The sequence below is a fragment of the Gossypium raimondii genome, chromosome 10, assembly GCF_025698545.1.
Source record: "Gossypium raimondii isolate GPD5lz chromosome 10, ASM2569854v1, whole genome shotgun sequence".
NCBI classification, from domain to species: Eukaryota; Viridiplantae; Streptophyta; class Magnoliopsida; order Malvales; family Malvaceae; genus Gossypium; species Gossypium raimondii.
The window spans coordinates 3591668-3610764 of NC_068574.1; the positions used below are offsets into that span (position 1 = coordinate 3591668).

The window sequence follows — 19097 nt, forward strand, 5'->3', positions numbered from 1 at the left end:
GCAAATCGATCCGTAAGTTCATATGGCTGAAATTTAATGATTAAATGTTAATTTCATGAATTATACAATGTATGGTGAAATGTATTTATTGTTGAAATGAGAATAAAATAAAAATGTGAAAATCGAATAAATGATCAAATTAAGTGGAACGTCGGATTTGAGTACTTCTGATCAAGTGACAAAGTGATAAGTGGTAGTTTTAGCTACACTTATCTGATCAAGAAACAAAGTGATAAGTGGCTACACTTATCTGATCAAGTGATAAAGTGATAAGTGGTAGCTTCAGCTACACTTATCTGATCAAGTGGTAAAGTGATAAGTGGTAGCCTAGCTACACTTATCTGATCAAGGACAAGTGATAAGAGGTCATATGGCAAAGTGAAAGTGAAGTACTCAAATTTCCATAACCGTTCCTTAATTTTGATCAAGGATGGTAAGTGACAAATGGGCCCAAAGGAATTATGGTAAAAGAATAAGTAGTAGTGAGTTTATACCAAGGAACTCACCAAAGATTGTGGTTGACAGGTAAATTTAGTAATGGTGTATATTGTATAAGTGTACAAGTGTTTGGTAAGATTTATGTTTTATGCCTATGAACTTACTAAGCTTTTCTATAAGCTTACATGTGTGTGTTTATTGTTTTGTAGATTAACGATTTATACATTCGGAGGATCGGATCTACATCAAGAATCACACTACCCAGATATACTCCGGTAGTTTATGTTAAGCAACTTTTTGGATTTATATGGCATGTATAGGGAATTGAAGTAAAAAGTAAATTTGAATGTTATGGTTGCGTTAGATATCGAAATATATACATGTTTTTAGTTTGAAATGGTTGATTGGTTGAACTTCATTAGTATTTAAATGAAGTAGATGAAATACTGGAATTGGTTGTGATTTGAAATTTGCAGGGAAGGTTAGACAATTATAAAGGGGTTATATTGAATTTTTAAAAAAAAATTGCAATGGAGCAGTTCTTGGACAGCAGCATTGATGTAACTTTTAAAAATCACCAAAAATAGTGGAAATAGAATTAGAAGTTGAGTGAGATATGAAATTAAAGCTGAAAGAGTCTACTTTCATAGGAAAGAAGTGGAGTAAGCAAAAGAATTATATACTTTTAGATATTTGAATTTTAGTGAAACAGGGCAAGAATGTTTTTGAAGTCCCTGTTCTGACTTTAGAAATTCATTAAAATTGTACAGAAGGAATTTTGAGTTATAATTTATATGTATAGACTCCTTAATGAGTCTATTTTCAGTAGAAATAAGTTTAATCACCATATGAAGCCTTTAATAAGAGATAATTAAATTTTAGTGATGAGTGGTTAGGATAGTCGATTAGTGAAACAGGGGAGACTTCAACTAATAAACTGTACTAATTGGCTAAAGAAAAAATTCTGAAAAATTTATGGTGAATAGATATATGAGTCTAGTTTTATGGAAAATTTACGGATCTAAATTTCGAGTTTCGTAGCTTGAATTATAATTATTTTAGTGACTACTGTACAGGAGGACAGCTTTATTATGAATGATGAAATTAAATTTGAAAGTAAATTTTATGCCCCGAACTTTTAAGTTAAGTCAAGTAACGCCTCATGCTCGACTCCGGCCATGGTCTCGGGTAAGGGGTGTTACATTGTTGGACTGTTTTTTAATTTTGTTTGGACCTGGGTCAATTGGGCCCTATTACAGCGATTTTTAAGGAATAAATTGATTTTTTTATAAAGTTAATATTTTTTTGTAGTTGAATGATTTTGTGTAAAATAAATTTTTTTTGCCAAATTTTTTTAAAATCATTTTTTAAACGTTGTTCTTAGTGAACCAAACACAACATAAATATATTTGGTACAAATTATTATAGTTGTATTTCCTTTTGACAATCAAAATTTATTTTATAATAAGATGATATTTTATAATAATTAAGATCATATATATATAAAATTAATGATAAACAATGCCTTATTGAAACTTAATTTAAATTACATATAATACATATCTGAGAGTGGATAATGACACATTAGATTTTGAAGGAATAAATGAAGCAAAGAATAAATTAAATAAATACTCATATTTATATAATTAAAATATTCATATTTTTACTATAAATATTTATTATTAAATATTTATAAATGGTAAAATATACTTTTAATATTAAATAATTTATTAAAATAATAAATTTTATTAATTATAATAAGTTATTATGTTATTAAATATAAATAATTGAATATATATGTTTAATAATATTAAACATTATAATATTTGATATTAATATCTTAGTACTTTTAAAAATTAAAATAAAAATTATTATAATGATAATATTAGACTTGATTCAAGCTATTTTTTTATATAAAAATACAATTACTTATAAAAAGTTTTTTTCAAAAATGATTTGTACCTTTTAAAATGTAAGTCAATTTACACTAAAATGGGCTTATTTTCCATTGAATTGAAAGTCATTTTCTATTGACCAAGTTGTTTTCCATAAAACAAATACAAGAAAATACAAAAAATATTTTTCGTAAGTCATTTTACGTGCAACAAACACATACATTGCAACCCTTAAAATGTTGACAATGTTTAAGGTGATATCTTATTTTAACAGGATATTGTAAGATCCTTTTTAAATCAACAATTGTGGTTAAAACACATGAATGAAAAGACTAGCCATTTGATCAAACCACGTCAAAGATTAAAAAACTGTGCTAGTGATCTAGAACTTGTTAAACAAATTACCGAATACATTGATTTTCTATAGAAATCAAATTCTCTCCTTCGGTAATGTTGAAACCAGTTGAGTTGATTAAAAAATAAATTCATATTTCTTATGACATGATCCATGATGGATTGATGTTTCTTTTTCTCCTTTTTATTTCCACCTTTGATTTTAAAAAGGTTCACAAAATCCCATTAAATAGATACCATGTAAAATGTCTATTTAATAAGATTCTGCTTTTTAAAAAAAAAAAAATTTATCTGAATACCTTATTATGGATTTGTTTGCAAATGTTGAAAAATCGATATATCTTCCCGCGGTTGAAATCAATTACACAAAGTGAGTTAGATCACAAAAAAAATAAATTAATTCTAAATCACATCCAGAAAGAACCATCTGCAATCTGATCTTATGCACGTTGTAGAAACAAACTCTGGGACAAGCTCCCAAATCCGAACCACAATACAAGCAAATGTTGCCGAAGCAGATAAAGTTCAATGACCCGGGAGCTTCTAACTACTATCCGATGCTCGATGACATGGTAGTTGGATCAAGCAAGTGTATAAAAACACCATAATTGTGATTGTCTTAGACAAGTAATCATGTGTTAATATGTTACCTATAATACAGAAATATGATGGAAACTAGAAATCCTGATTGATCTTTTCCAGGCTCCACTTACTCATTAGGCATCTAGATAGATGTTTCTTATGTGGATGAACGGAAGTGATGAAATCTCAGAGCCATTACATTATCTGCAAACTGTAAATTGGGCAACATGATTAATATTTGACCACTAGCCAAAAACAAGGGATTGGTATTGCTGGCCACTCAACAAACTGTAAATTGGGCAACACGATGAACCTTGGACTAGCTTTTATAAATTCAGCTGCATATAAAGAAACAACATTGATAGATATAACATTTGCGTGTAAGATTAGACTTGAACCTTACCGTCTGGTTAGCGAGACTTCTTTAGCCGTTTTGGAGGCTTCATTTTCTTCCTCGAATCATCAGGGCTTTTATCATCAATAAAGGGCTGTAAATAGTGAGAAAATGAATACCATAGCGGGAAAAATATAGAATGTTATAGGTTCTTAACAGCAGCAATGAGAAAACCATCCATGGCTCTCAATGAACACAAAGATTAGGATAACGGCAGTTCTAAGAACATGTTCAAGTACAATTTCCAGACAGTTCTAGAAGGCCAACTACAATTAACAGCACTTCTAAATAGTTCATATATGATTAGATATTGGAAAATATAACAACACCGGGCTGTGGCTTCATAGAACAGATTCCTTGTATTATAGAATGCAGGAAGAGGTATATATGCAACTAGAATTAATTAATTGTAGTGAGACCAAAGATAATCATAATTACATATTTAGAAGTTTAGACTGAAAATGTTACTCAATAGATATACATAAATGAAATACCTCATTCCACTTTTTCTGAAGCTCAAGAAGTTCTTGACAGTATGCAAGGCATTCACCATGGTATACAGCAGCTAATTCTTTTATTAATGCCTTCCTCTTAATAATGCCAATCACTGCATAAACATGCATACGTTTTAAGAGATGGTGAAACAAAGAGATTTCGAGGTTTACAGAAGAATTTCATAAAAGGTCTTCAAAGATCCCCGGCTAAAAAAATCCTAAATCTATCGACAAAGCTACCACATTGGTGAACTGAAGGTAAGGTTAAACCGTCTAAATTAGTCGGACTCGGATGTGAGTGAAATTAGAAGATCCTTATTAGATCATATATCCAAACCAGTGTTTAGATATGCGTTAGCCACAGGTAAAGCAACAAAAATGAAGTCCAAGTAACATAGTAAACCATAACCCTCCCTCTCATCAACACTGTAATAGCCATAACCATTTGAATATTGAAGTAACTGAGATACTTTCAAGTTAAAGCAACTTCTTAAAAAAGGCTAAGAGTGCCTCGCATAAATTTGAAGGCACTGAATGATAGTTTCTCAAATAGAAAAAACCAGGCAGACAGAGATCAATATCTAGGTTAAAGCAATAGAATTTAGTCTTTCACATAGTAAACGCAATTCACAATTGATTACACAGCTCTTTGAACCCAAAACTTTTCCAACAAAAAAAAAATCTTACCAAGCGATACCTATAAAGATCACTCTTCTTTAATCAAAGAGCATAAACCAATAAAAACCCAAATTTACAAAAAGAGAAACAGAGAAGAAAACATTAAGCACAGAGATAAAAACCCTTAAACGGAAAAACAAAGAAAAACCAGAAAGCAAAAATAACAGAGGAAAAAGGGTACTTCGACTGGGATCGAATGGAGGACGCCGATCTGGCTGAGCAGCAGCAGGAGAAGGTTGGTTCTGTTCTTGGCTCATGGCTTGGGACTCTAGAAGATTCTTTTTTTGGGGGGGGGGGTGGGGGGGTATGCCTTAGAATGATAAACAACTGTCAGAGATAACCCAGTCTAATCATTCTTTTGTTATTACAATGGAGAGGGCACATGGTTTCAGGATTTTGATTTTATATATCTTAAATTGCGCTACATTGTTGATGGTACGTACACAAAGAAACCAAAACTGGGTTTTTGTCGGCCTTCTCGTTGAAGTCCACATTTGTTTTCCGACTCTATGCCCTGGTTCCTGTTTCAGCTGGGAAATATCTATGATAGAGCTTTCGAATGTTAAAGGGTAAACTACACCCATGGTCACTTTTGTTTACCTTAGGTTACGTTTTAGTCACTTATGTTTGAAATGTTACGTTTTAGTCATTTACGTTATCATGTTGTAACATTTTAGTCACTGAGCCATTAATCGTCGTTAATGGTGTAACGGTAAGCTGACGTGGCACGTTAAATCATCATTTCAAACAAAATTTTAGGTTAAATTATACAATTGATCCCCATATTTTTTTCGTTTTAAGTAATTTAATTTTTTTCTTTTATGTTCTTTAAACTTTCATCTTTTTTTCCATTCTCTTTTGTTTCTCCCTTTGTTTTCATACCTTTCCCATTTCTTTTAACATATTAGGAAGTCGAATTGTCAATGAAAAAAGTAAGAAGTCGACTTTCATCATTTGCCTATAACCAAAACCCATAAACTCATACCATGCTTCTTTCTTCACTACCAATTCGACTTCCTGGTATGTTAAAAGAAATAAAGAAAGTAGAAAAACAGAGGGAGAAGCAGAAGAGAATGGAAAAAAGAAGAAGAAAGAAAGTTAAAAGAACATAAAAGAATTAAATTGCTCAAAACGAAAAATTATGGGGACCAATTGTATAATTTAACCTAAAGTTTTTGTTTGAAATGATGATTTAACGTGCCACGTTAGCTTACCATTACACCATTAACGACAATTAACGGCTCAGTGATTAAAATGTTACAACACGATAACGTAAGTGACTAAAACGTAACATTTCAAACATAAGTGACTGAAACGTAACCTAAGATAAACAAAAGTGACCACAGGTGTAGTTTACCCAATGTTAAAATAAAGGGTAAATTACAAAAATAGTTACTTTTATTAGTTTTAAATTATATTTTAGTCATTTATGTTTGAAATGTTATGTTTTAGTCACTTGCATTATTATGTTACAATATTTTAGTCACTGAATGTTAATTATCATTAATGGTATAACAATAAGCTTACGTGGCACGTTAAATCATCATCTCAAACATAAGTGACTAAAATGTAACATTTCAAACATAAATAACTAAAATGTAACATAATGTAAATAAAAGTGACTATTTTACTAGTTTACCCTAATTATATTACGTCTTTTGGGGTACAAAACAACCCTTCACAAGGCAAGTTAATCTGACCAAATCAACTTATTGAACAAGGTAAGTTAACCGGACCGAATCACAAAACACCCGTTCACAAGGCAAGTTAATTGGACCAAATCGACCAATTGAATTGATTGGACTAAAAACCAATTAAAATATCAGTTTAGAGGCCATTGAACTAATTAACTCAAAATTTGATATGGATAGATTAAACCGAACAGAAAATTTAATTGAACCGACTGTTTGAATTGAATTTTTAATACATTTTTATTTTTAATGATTGATTTAATCAAACCAAACAACCAATAGCATGATCAGTTTTGAAAACCTTGCATAAAAATACCAAATATAATCAACAATACAGTTTGTATCATTTTAGTTTTAAAACCAGATGTGGTAAAAGTTTGGGGGCTGATATTTGATATTTCCTCACCCTAAAGATTCTCACTTCTTACCCCTCTTCTTCTAAGAATTGGATTTTAACCTGAGCTTCTAAAGTTTGACATTCAATTATGTCCATACACATAATGGAAAATTTTATGAGAATCTCAATTTAAGTAATAAATTTTAAATAAAATGATACAACTCAACAGTCAAAATCAATATGAACAGAATTATCAGTTGCGAATCAAGAAACAGGATTTTTTTCAGCAACCATGAGAGTGCTCTCAAAACCCCTTCTACATAGTTCAAGCTCACTGGCAAATTTTCTTATACTTCTGCCACATCCTCTTCTTTAGGAGTACTCTTCCCAATCCGAGGTCGTTTAGAAGCTGTGAAAGAGAGATATATTGAATCAATGAATAGCAGTTACAATTCACAATAAATCAAGCACATGAGATTCAGAATGCCTACAATTTCATATAATAATCTCCGAGAAGAAAAATAATAAAAAATCGGGTTATGTCATAATCGTTTAGTATTGTCAGCAAAACAAGTTACTGTGAGGTGAAAGAACCACAAATAATGCACATCAAAAGAAGTTCCCATAATAATTTCAGGCAAGAGTTTTCCATCATTTAACAGCACATGGAAACAATTAGAATGGTTATATTGATGGCAATGAAAGACATCAATATGGCCATAAGTTTACTAGACAGACGAGTCAGTAGGTATAAGAACAAGCTGAATACTCACATTTGAGAGATGATCCAGCAAGACAAGTCAGCCTGGACTTCGTATTAGCCTCGGCCAATGGATTTGGCTTCTCCTTGGCAGCCATCCGAACATCCCAAACACGTATAAACCCATCGGATGATGCAGATGCCAGTAAATATGGTTCATCATCACTACCACCATCTTTGGTAAGCACAACAACACCTTTTAGACGGGTAGAATGTGCATCTTCGATGCAATAAGCAACCTTACCGCTGTTTGTGTCCCATGCTGTAATACTACGGCTCTCACCACCAGTAAATAAAATTCCACCCTGGCAAAATCACAATATGCCTTTAGAAATTCAAATTATAAATGACGAGAAAACAAGAATCGTGCATCATGAAACAAGTAGCCTAAGAGTACTAGAAGACTGCCACAACATTGGGATCCTAGAACTTCATCCACTATAACATGTTTCTTTATGTGTTAAATATCCGAGCTTTGGAAGATGCTGACATCTCGAAGAACACCCTATCTTTGAAACAAAACAATACCCCCCATCAAAATGACCTTATTCCATCTTCTACGGCGCCAACAAACAGTAGATTCATACCAAAAGATGGGTCAGCTACATGGTGAATGAGTTGAGCTTCTAGCTTCTGACCTTTTAGCTCTATTTTCTATTAAACTTTAAGCAGAACATCACTAGCACATACTCAAATCAATCAACCAAAATAGAAAATCTATATACTAACATCCCCACACCAAATTATTCAATTCATAACACAATTTACAATCTCAGGCAGCCAACCTTAACTTACATGCCTATAAAAATCAAATCTCTAGACATTTTAAAGCAGTGGCTCTTTTACCAAAAATGTTTCATATTCCAACAATTATTCCTTCAAGAAACAAAGCTACTAGCTATATTAAAAAAGATTTACTTTTTTATTAAAATTAGAGAGAGAGAAACTAACCTCTCCAGGAGCAGCACAAAGAACTCGTTTTTGATTATCCAACTCAAACAATAACCTAGCATCTTCCGCTAAATGAACACCAATTTTCTCCTCGGAAGCCATAAAAAACCTCTCTCCACTCCCATCAAATTTAACAATCGTCGCTTCTTTTCCCAGCCTACAACAAAAGCTCCTTTTTCCTCTCATCAAATTCGACATAGCCAAACACCCATCACGAGAAACACTCAAAGCAAGCTTCCCAGAAGGATGAACAGCCAAATCATTGATACACTTTTTATGGGACCTAAAGGACTTGAGAAGAACAAAGGGTTCCGTGTCAAAGATGGATATGGTGCCATCAGCAGCGGCGGAGAGGAGATTACGAGGGAAGGAGAGGTTTGGAGGGCAGTAGAAAGAGAGGGAAGTGATGGAGGAGGAGAAGTGGTGAAGAGGACCGAGGGAAGCGGCGGATGAGAGGTCGTAGATGTGGATGGTGTCATCTGAAGAGCCAGAAGCAGCGGCTGGACCAGCGGCGGCCACGGTGGTTATGGGGGCGATGTGGGATGGGTAAGAGAAGATTTGGGTAAGAGTGAGAGATTGAGAAGGGGAGTCATGAGTTAGGGGTTTCAGTTTGAAGCCCCAAATGAAACGTTCGTAGGAACCCGCTATAAGGGACATGGCGACGGCAACGGCGGAGATTTTTGAGTTGGAAGGAAGAGTTTGAGGAAAGGGTTTTAGTTCGGGTTTAAGAATGCAAACGAAGAACCAATAGAAAACAAGGTGAAATTATGATTTTGGTCCCCTTATTATATTCAAATAGAATCCATCTAGGGTAAACTATCAAAATAGTCATTTTTATTTACTTGATGTTATATTTTAGTCACTTATATTTGAAATATTACGTTTTAGTCACTTATGTTAACATGTTGTAACGTTAAATTATTATTTCAAACAAAATTTTAGGTTAAATTATATAATTGGTCCCCATATTTTTTATTTTGAGCAATTTAATTTTTTTCTTTTACGTTCTTTTAACTCTTTTTCATTCTCTTATGCTTTTCCTCTCTTTGATTGATCTACCCAATTTAAATGATTCAAAAAAATAAAAGTATAGGGACTAGTTTTAAAAATAGAGAAGGAGGAAAATAGAAGGAGAAGGAGAAGGAGAAGGAGAAGGAGAAGGAGAAGGAGAAGAGAATGAAAAATAAAGAAAAAATAGGAAAATTTAAAGAACATAAAAGAAAAAAAAGAGCTCAAAATGAAAAAAATATATGGACCAATTTTATAATTTAAATTAATTTAATGTGCCACATCAACTTACCGTTATACCCTTAATGACAATTAAGGCTCAGTGACTAAAATGTTACAACATGATAATATAAGTGACTAAAACGTAATATTTCAAATATAAGTGACTAAAATGTAACCTGAGACAAATAATACAGGTCAGTTGTTCTCAGGATTGAAGCGGTTACCCCATGCTGTCAGGTTAAACCAATATAGAAACTTAACAAGTACACAATTCAACCCCCTTTAGATCTATATGTAGAATCCTCAGAAAGTTGGCATGATAAAATTTGGAAGAAGTTGGTACTTATACAGGCAATAAAGAAATAAATCAATGCCAAAACTAGTACTGAAAGTACTAATAGAAAAAAGACAAATGCATGTGATGCTAAACACTTTTAGAAGAGCTTCAGGCATGCTCATTTTAGTTCTATGAAATGGTTCGCTGCCACAGATGTTTGATATTTGGAGCAGCATCAATCACGGCAAGTCACATCCTAAATATTTCTAGTTGGCTTGCAAACAGAATAATCTGTTATCTTAGGTAGCTCAAAACAGAAGGTGCCACAAATGCGAGCTGATGAGTTGAGCTGCTTACTGCATCATCTTCTTCAGTGTATCTGGCCTGTTTTAGCAGTATCTTCAATGTAATAAACGTTAATCACTTTCTATTGTCAATTCCCTGGTGAACGAAATAAGCACTTAGGATACTTTCTCTGCAGTCTGCTCCTTGGCCTCCTTGATTGAAAACTCTAGGATTCCAAGTAAAGCATATATGTCATTTGCTTTTGGATGAGATTTATCAGCAACACGAAACTCGTGTACGTGTCCATTTATTTGTAGCCAACTACAGCCAGGGGTCTTCTTTAAACCTTTCTCTTTAAGAAGTCTCCTCATTTTAGCAAATTTATCCCACTTTCCAGCAGCCGCATATATGTTCGAGAGTAAAACATAATTTCCAGCATTTTCTGGTTCCATTGTTAATAGTTTCTCAGCAGCAGACTCCGCAAATTTGGTTTGGGAATGCAACTTACAGGCACTCAACAATGGCCCCCACACTCGAGTATCTGGCTTGAATGGCATTTCTTTAACAACTTCTCTAGCTTCATTGATATGTCCTGCTCGCCCTAGCAAATCTACCATGCAGGCATAGTGTTCTTGGCTGGGTTGGCAACCATAGATTTCTCTCATCTCCTTAAAAACCGCTCGACCTTCTTTAACAAGGCCTGAATTGACACAAGCAGTCAACAAGCCAAGAAAAGTAACTTGATCCAATTTCAGATTCAACGGCTTCATCTGGTTATACAACTCAAAACATTCTGACCAGTTCCCATGCTTGGCATATGCACTGATCATTGAGTTCCAAGTTATGACATCCTTACCATCAATTTTTTCTTCGTCAAAAAGCTTTCTAGCAAAAACTATGCATCCACATTTTGCGTAACTGATAAGAAGTGCAGAATTAACAGATGACAGCAAATTCAGACCGAACTTCAAAGAGTATCCATGAAGGCATTTCACTTGTTCAAGTGCTCCTATATTCACACATGCAGGCAAGATGTTGATAACTGTAATGAAATCTGCTTTAATGCCATCTGTTTTCATCCTGGAGAAAAGAGAAAGAGCATCAAGATTCTGATCATGGTTTACATATCCTTTGATTATTGAGCTCCATGAAACCACAGTCTTGTTTGTTAGAGTGTCAAAAATCTTACGCGCATAAATTAAACAATCACATTCGCAGTACATATCAATAAGAGAATTGTGAACAGACACTTGATAGTCCAAACCATTTCTTGTCACATAAGCATGCATTTGTTTGCCCCACTCAATAGATTTCAACTGCCTGATAGAGGAAATAGTAGGAATAGCAGTAAACATATCAGCTTTAATCCCAAAATTTGCCATGCACCTCAAATTCTCAAGTGATTCCTTTGGTTTTCCATTTTGAGAATATGCAGAGACCATTATATTCCACACAACAAGGTCCTTCTCCAGCATAGTTTCAAATAACAATCTTGCATTTGTCAGACTACCTAGTTTTGAATACATTGACAACAAAGCAGTATTCACAGACAAATCATTAATTAAACCACTAACTAGAACCCAACAATGAACAGCTTTTCCTATACCCAATGAACCTAAATCAACACTTGTCCTCAATAAATTAATAATAGAGGCCACATTACCACTTTGAGAAGCTTCAGCAATCAAATCTTTCCAATAACCCAAATCCTTAACAGGCTTTTCATCAACCACCTTATGCTCAAACTCACCCAATCCCCAATAAAACTCCACCAAAGCATCACCAACAACCTCAAATGAATCAAAACCCAATTTTGCCAACTGCCCATGAACCATTTTCCCATAATCAGCTTCTGACAAACAAGAACAAGCTCTTATAACTAAAGGGTAAGACTTCTCATCAGGGCAGATGGACTTTTTTACCACCATGTCCTTGTAAACCAACAGAGTCCTTTTATATTCACCCGAAGTCACTAAATTTCTTAACATCGTGTTGTAAAGGTGTGAACTTGGGTTGGTGATGGAATCAAAGAGTTGTAAAGAGAGGTTGAGGAGGCCAAAGTTGGCATAGGAATCGATGAGATGAGAGGAAACTGTTGGGTTCTGGTGGAGGCCATGGAGGATGAACCTTGCGTGGATTTGTGGGAGATGGCGTTGTTCCTTGCATAGGTTTAACAGAGAGGAGAAGATTCTGCTGAAAAGCCTTGTTTGGGTGGCCAGAAAGTGTGGAAATTGGAGAGGGAAAGAGCTAAGAAAATGTCTTGATCGTTGAGCAGAAAGCATCCTTAACTGCAGAGCATTTGGCGGCTATATGGCCATCTTATTAACATAAGATAAGATTATTTAGAATATTATTTAAAATCAAAATCCTTTTTTTTTTTGAAAATTTCAAAAGCTACTCTTTAAGTTTTCTAAACTAAATGGAACTAATAAATAATGGAAGAATATTGAAAAAGGAAATGAAACTTGACCAAAATCCTTTATTTATTTATGTTTTTGGTTGCTTGGTAGCGTCGCTTTCCCACGTGAATGTTGTAAAACACATTTTCTCCTTCATTTTGTTGAATCAAAAGATTCCAATTCAATCTTCCTTCCTTGTATTCAAGCTCATTCTTTTTAGCTTATCGAGAATGCCGCCAGTTCTCTCAAGTTGACTCTTTCGGTGCGAGTTTTTTTTTCTATTTTCCTGTTTGGTTAACGAGAAAATGGGAGGGAAAGGAATGTGAAAACAAGTTAATGTTTTTTGTTTTTTTTTTTGAAATTGGATTTTTACTTAGCTCTTGCACAAATTAGTGGTGCAAAAGAATTTCTACTGAAAAAGGTTAATGTAATTTATAAGATGATTTTTTTTCTATATTTATTCATTTATCCTTTTAGGATGGAGATTTAGATTGAGAGTTGCTGAAGTTATTATAGATACTACCATTTGTAACTTTATGCTCTGTTTGGTTGCTTAGAAATTGCAGAATAAGAGATATTAGTTAAGAAGCTAAGCTAAGATTAATGTCTATTCGAGTTCAATTGGAGCAGTACTTATGAGTTTGTGATCTAGGAATAGAAAGAAAATGGAAAGATTGCAAGTGAAATGAATTATCTTTTATTATAGTGGAGATTCAATGCTGAGTTTTAAGTAAAAGTGCATATATAACACATAGAAAGGGTTGTGATTTACTGCTTTTTTTGTTGTGTTGTTAAATAGGAATTGCAACTTTAGAGGTTGCTGGAAAGATTGCGGTAGTAGAACATCACCGTGGAGATTTAGAAATGACGGACACTGATAGAGGAAGATCCCGAGACAGGGAATCAGGTTTCATGTCTGTACTTTTAACTCTTGTTTTCCTTTGGCTTTTAGTCTTATTTAAATCATACATACATACATACATACACGGATCCTTATGTGCTATCACCTAGATGGATGCGGAGGGATGAAATCACATGCCTGCCTATCTTTCATTTATGCGTTTGAGCTCCAAGTACATGTGAAGTCATATAAACATACAGAACTGATACAAAATACTAGTCTATTGTGTCTTTACGTATGTCTACTACCTGCATTGTTAGCATTTGTCTGTGAATATTTGCAAGCAAAGGTAAGCAAATGTGTTCATCCATGTGGCTGTCTCTGCACTTGCACTAGTGGCTCCCCTTCTATGCATGTAAACTTGAGTCTTTTCTTCTTGGGGATTTGTGGCAGTGAGAGCAGCAGGTGGATGATGGTGTATTCTTTGAATTGTTCCTCCATAATCATCATTAAACTAAAAATTAAAATTATATGAAGTGGTAGCAAAGCTGTCTACAATCATCTTCTATTTTCTTATTTAGGATTAATTTCTTTTTTGGTTTCTGGTGACTTGCTATTTAGTCCACTAAGCAATCAATATTGCCTTATTAATATTTTGTTGACCTTGTTATGGTTGTTTTACAGCTTTTTACCTGTTTACTCAGCAAACCTGTCCTTAGTCCAGCATGGGTGAGAGCATGACAATGACAACATTCTTAGTACCAGAAATTCTCATTCATCTCTAGCGCATATTTTAACTTGCATTTTATGATGTTAACTGTTATTATTTATTAATGCTGATTATTTCCTAACTTTATTTATGTGTTTCATCTTCATTTCTGCAGGTCATTCTGATATTTTTGTTTATAGGTGTCATTTTCATTCCTGTTGGCCTTGTTACTCTGCGAGCTTCTCATAGTGCAATTGCCCATTCTTTAGCTCTTGTAATCTCATGTGGCTATATATTATACTTCTTTTCCAAACATCCATTGATATATTTAGAACATGTGAATAAGCATTTTTGTTTGTTTGGTAGGTTGTTGAAATTGTGAAACGATATGATATAGGATGTGTACCTAAGCCATTTAGAATCAATAAGGTTTCATATATCCAGGATGACTCTATTCCCAAGAACTGTTCTCTGTCCTTCAAGGTGATACATCTTTTCTTCATCAACCATGTCTTCAGTGTGAAAATCTTGCTTCCTTTTAAAGTGTTCAAATATAACTTTAAGTTGGTGTAGTAAGTTCGACGTATAGTTAATACGGAAATGTTTCATATATTTCAATCTTTGTCTAGCAAAGCTATATCTTCAACCATTCTTTCTCTGTGATTACAGTGCTTACATTGCAGTACAGACTATGAGGAATTGAGTGTCTATTTCTAGTTAAAGTGCAAATTTGCATCACGTGGCTTTGAAATTTACTATGAAGTAAAACCAGTTATTATCTGTGGAATTTGAGTTAATTGGAAGGGTAACTGAACTGTTACATAGTATTTCTTTCTATCCTTTTTCCATAATCCTTTGTGAGTCAATTTTATTTTGTGCAATGTCGAGAGAAACATCTATTCAATGCTAGCATAGGTGCATTATTTTTAGTAGAACACAGGTCCTTATTAAGCTGCATATCACTGTTTTTTCGTAACACTTATTTTGCATCGAACATTTCTTTGTAGGTGCCCAAGTACATGAAAGCTCCTATTGACATCTACTATCAGCTTGATAATTATTATCAGAACCACCGACGGTGCGGAGTCTTTCATTTGATGAGTTTAAAGTTTTGGCTTGATCAGCAATGATAAAGTGATCCATTGCCACCAGAGTGTTTAAATGAATTATCAAGTGGCTTGTTGCCTTACTTTTACATTTGGCAGTCTTTTGACCTTAAAATAACTATTCATGGTTGAGGCCTTGCTTACAATATTTCCCTTTTTACCTTAGTTGTTTACTTATTTTTTATTTACATTTGATTCAAATTTCAAAATTTTCTTGGTTTAATCTTCATTGTTTCTTCAGTTTACACTTCACCGGTCTAAACATTTTCCAGGTACATCAAAAGCAGAAGTGATCAGCAACTATTACGTGGACGTAAGTATCATGACACCATTACATGTCATCCTGTAGAGTTCAGCAATGATCAGCATATCCTTCCTTGGGGGTTAATAGCATAGAGTTTATTTAATGATACATTTACATTTATTAGTGATAGAGAAGAACTCAAGGTCAACAGGAAGAACATTGCCTGGAAGAGTGACTGGGAACACAAATTCGGAAAGAATGTATATCCTTTCAATTTCCAAAATGGTACAGTGATTGGCGGTGGGAAGCTGAAACCAAGAATTCCAGTAAGTATTGTCTCTTTCTAGAGGCTTTCTACTGTCCTTTCTCCGATTCTTTTGTCTAGCAAGAAATTACTTATCCAGTACAACCAACTAGCATATATCTTTCAATAACAAGTTTTCTTCTTTTCATTATGTTAATACAGTCTATTCAGTTTGAATAATGTATTCAGCTAGAGCTTGAGATATGAAATAATCTTTTGGTTTTTGGTTTTCTGCACTTTCTTTTGACGCTGGTGAATGAATGCATTGTAGCTGAGCGATCAGGAGGATCTTATTGTATGGATGCATACATCTGCCCTCCCTAGCTTCCAAAAATTGTATGGGAGAATCGAAACGGATTTAGATGTGGATGATGTTGTAGTGGTCCACCTAATGAACAACTACAACACATTCAGTTTTGGTGGCAAAAAGAAGCTTGTTCTTTCAACGACAAGCTGGTTGGGGGGAAAGAATGACTTCCTTGGTCTTGCATATGTCTTTATCGGTTCTTCTTCGGTAACCGTTGCCGTTGTTATCACGCTCCTACATCTACTGTCTCCAAGGTAAAAGCTCAACAAGTAATAAACAAAAACTTCTAATTCTCTACACTTCCATCCAAATACTATTATCTTGCATTCATTTTACTTTTACCAAATGTTAATGTTGAAAATTGGCCAACCATGCTGCTGTTATATTTTTGGTTAAGTGCCTGCTGCTTGTAAACATGCTGCAGCACGTATGCTTGCTGTAACAGCAAGGGGTTAGTTACTTTGTTAAGCTACTTAGTTGAAAATGAACTAAGTCGGTATTGTTTTGGTGTTTTTAGGTGCTGATTGACATAATCAGCTTGTGTGCAAGTTAAGTTTTACTTGTTTCAAAGTATGATTAGTGGTAGTAGGTAGTATTTGGTGATGTATTTGGCTATAAATGTATTGTTTTTCTAGTTGAATGAATGAGCAAAATGAGCAATCGGCCATAAGCTCCCTTGCTGCACATTTGTGAGCAAGTAAAAATATTTCTTGCATCTTGCTTCATTGTTCTGTGCTCTCTGTTTTCTTCCTTTGCTCCTCCACATCCCCAACAAATGGTATCATGAGCCCAAGTCTTTGAGGGCTTGTTTTTGCTTCTGCTGCTTGTTAAGAAAGACAAGAAGCTGTTAAAAGCCTGTCATCTTTGAGGACTGCTTGTAAAAAAGACAGCAACATCTCACCCCTGTGAGACTCCCAAACAAGCTTGGGATAAGCTGAGGAGGAGTTGATGGAGTATGTGCCTGAAGACACTCTACAGCAGGAGGGAGTATGTGCAAGAAGAAACAGGACAGTAATGAACAAAGAAACAAGGCAAGATGTGTTTGAAGGCAAGTTGTCAACCAAGGCTGTGAAGGAGGAGAAGACTCCATTTGATGAACAAATCTTTGGCACAAAAGACTCGAATAGTCAAGCGTGTAAGTCAGATTTGGTTGAGAATGAAGCCAAGGTTGAAAATGAATTGCTTGAGCAGAGTCAGCTTGAAACAAAGCATCTAAGGACTGCCAAGTTCAAAAAACTTGATGAATGATTGGTATTTGCGGCATGGAGTCCAAGGAGGAGTGTTGAAAATTGGCCAACCATGCTGCTGTTATATTTTTGGTTAAGTGCATGCAGCTTGTAAACATGCTGCAGCATGTATGCTTGCTGTAACAGCAAGGTTGTTTAGTTACTTTGTTAAGCTACTTAGTTGAAAATGAACTAAGTTGGTACTGTTTTGATATTTTTAGGTGCTGATTGACATATTCAGCTTGTGTGCAAGTTAAGTTTACTAGTTTCAAAGTATGATTAGTGGTAGTAGGTAGTATTTGGTGATGTATTTGGCTATAAATGTATTGTTTTTCTAGTTGAATGAATGAGCAAAATGAGCTATCAGCCATAAGCTCCCTTGCTGCACATTTGTGAGCAAGTAAAAATATTTCTTGCATCTTGCTTCATTGTTCTGTGTTCTCTGTTTTCTTCCTTTGCTCCTCCTCATCCCCAACAGTTAATCTACTGCAAATTCCACCCCTGGATATATTCCCTTCTTTTCAGATTTCTGGAAGTGTTGTATGACACATTGCTTTTGTATACTTTTCTGTGCAGGTGTTAGTAGACACAAATTATTTACCTGGAACCGGAAAAGCCTTTCAGTGTGATTCGCCTGTGATATCAAACCATAATCCAGTAAATCATTTAGGCTATTCCCTTTCTGAATTATTTACAAACAAGCTTGTTATACATGCTAATAGATCAACGAAAGGAATATTTTCAGGACAATGCTATATGTTGTGACAAATGAATGCAAAGTAGATAACTTTCTCTTTGAATAGCTTCCTGTACATTGAATACAATAACGTTAAAAAACCCCTTTTTTTCCTAGTACAAGAGGACACAGGTTAAGTTGACAATGTTCTTATCCAAAAACAGGACTGTGTTTCATTTGCCTGGTTTATTATTATCGTCTTTACTCGTATATAGCCCTTGAAAGAGAAGAGAATCAACCACATTGTCCAAACACGTGCAGTTGTATCCACTGCATGTGCCTCTGTCCGAATTTTTTTGTTTCAGTCAGACTGCATTGAAACTTGAAAAGACCGATCAGTATTGTACTGTTTTCCGACCTTTCCAGTCGATGTTTGCTAGGCAAGGCCAAGGCAATGTGGATTGTAGATAGAACAAATTTGTCGACCGTGTGTTGATAGGTGAAATACATTGCTCAATATCTATGAACTCTTAACCATATAATTTTACTTGCAAATTCCATTTTTTTTTCTTCTTAATCCTTATCCATAAATTATAGGCCTAAATGTGGTTGGTTGGCCTTCACAATCACAGGGGGATGGACCAGTGATCTAATGACGGTAGTAAGGCATCCAGTTGCCTCTTCCTTAGGGAATTTTCCATGTATTGTCTTATCTGGTCATGATAAGTAATCTTTATATATATATATATATTTATATTAACTTTGGTGAGAAAAATCCAATCTATATCTCATGGATTATTAGAAGTGCCAAGTATGAAATGATATATTTCAATCTGTCTCTTGAAAAATTAGAAAAGACTGTTTGCTATAACAAGGGGAAAAAAAACAAGAGTCAAAACTTTAGAATGTATATTGTTTG

General features: G+C 34.3%; 3 protein-coding genes and 1 pseudogene across 4 annotated transcripts; 1 reads left to right on the forward strand and 3 right to left on the reverse strand.

Moving 5' to 3' along the window:
• Window positions 1-3062: 3062 nt before the first annotated feature.
• Window positions 3063-5346, reverse strand: LOC105778164 (uncharacterized). Of its 2 annotated transcripts, none has more exons than XM_012601794.2 (4): window positions 5017-5346; window positions 4158-4270; window positions 3673-3757; window positions 3063-3480 (listed from the first exon to the last, which is right to left on the reverse strand). In XM_012601794.2, the coding sequence occupies exons 1-3, from the start codon at window positions 5090-5092 to the stop codon at window positions 3680-3682; spliced, it is 267 nt and encodes an 88-aa protein (XP_012457248.1). In that variant the 5' UTR covers window positions 5093-5346; the 3' UTR covers window positions 3063-3480; window positions 3673-3679. The 2 variants fall into 2 exon arrangements, with proteins under 2 accessions (XP_012457248.1, XP_012457247.1); XM_012601793.2 differs by having other exon boundaries at window positions 3063-3557.
• A 1678-nt stretch (window positions 5347-7024) lies between these two features.
• LOC105778166 (uncharacterized) lies at window positions 7025-9321 on the reverse strand. The gene is made up of 3 exons (XM_012601799.2): window positions 8575-9321; window positions 7637-7928; window positions 7025-7272 (listed from the first exon to the last, which is right to left on the reverse strand). The coding sequence occupies exons 1-3, from the start codon at window positions 9229-9231 to the stop codon at window positions 7211-7213; spliced, it is 1011 nt and encodes a 336-aa protein (XP_012457253.1). The 5' UTR covers window positions 9232-9321; the 3' UTR covers window positions 7025-7210.
• Window positions 9322-9927: 606 nt separating this feature from the next.
• LOC105777525 (pentatricopeptide repeat-containing protein At1g11290, chloroplastic) lies at window positions 9928-12826 on the reverse strand. Its single transcript, XM_012600854.2, has one exon. It carries the CDS (start codon window positions 12646-12648, stop codon window positions 10543-10545), a length of 2106 nt encoding a protein of 701 aa, XP_012456308.1. The 5' UTR covers window positions 12649-12826; the 3' UTR covers window positions 9928-10542.
• A 377-nt stretch (window positions 12827-13203) lies between these two features.
• LOC105777527 (putative ALA-interacting subunit 2) lies at window positions 13204-18509 on the forward strand (annotated as a pseudogene).
• The last annotated feature ends 588 nt before the right edge of the window (window positions 18510-19097 follow it).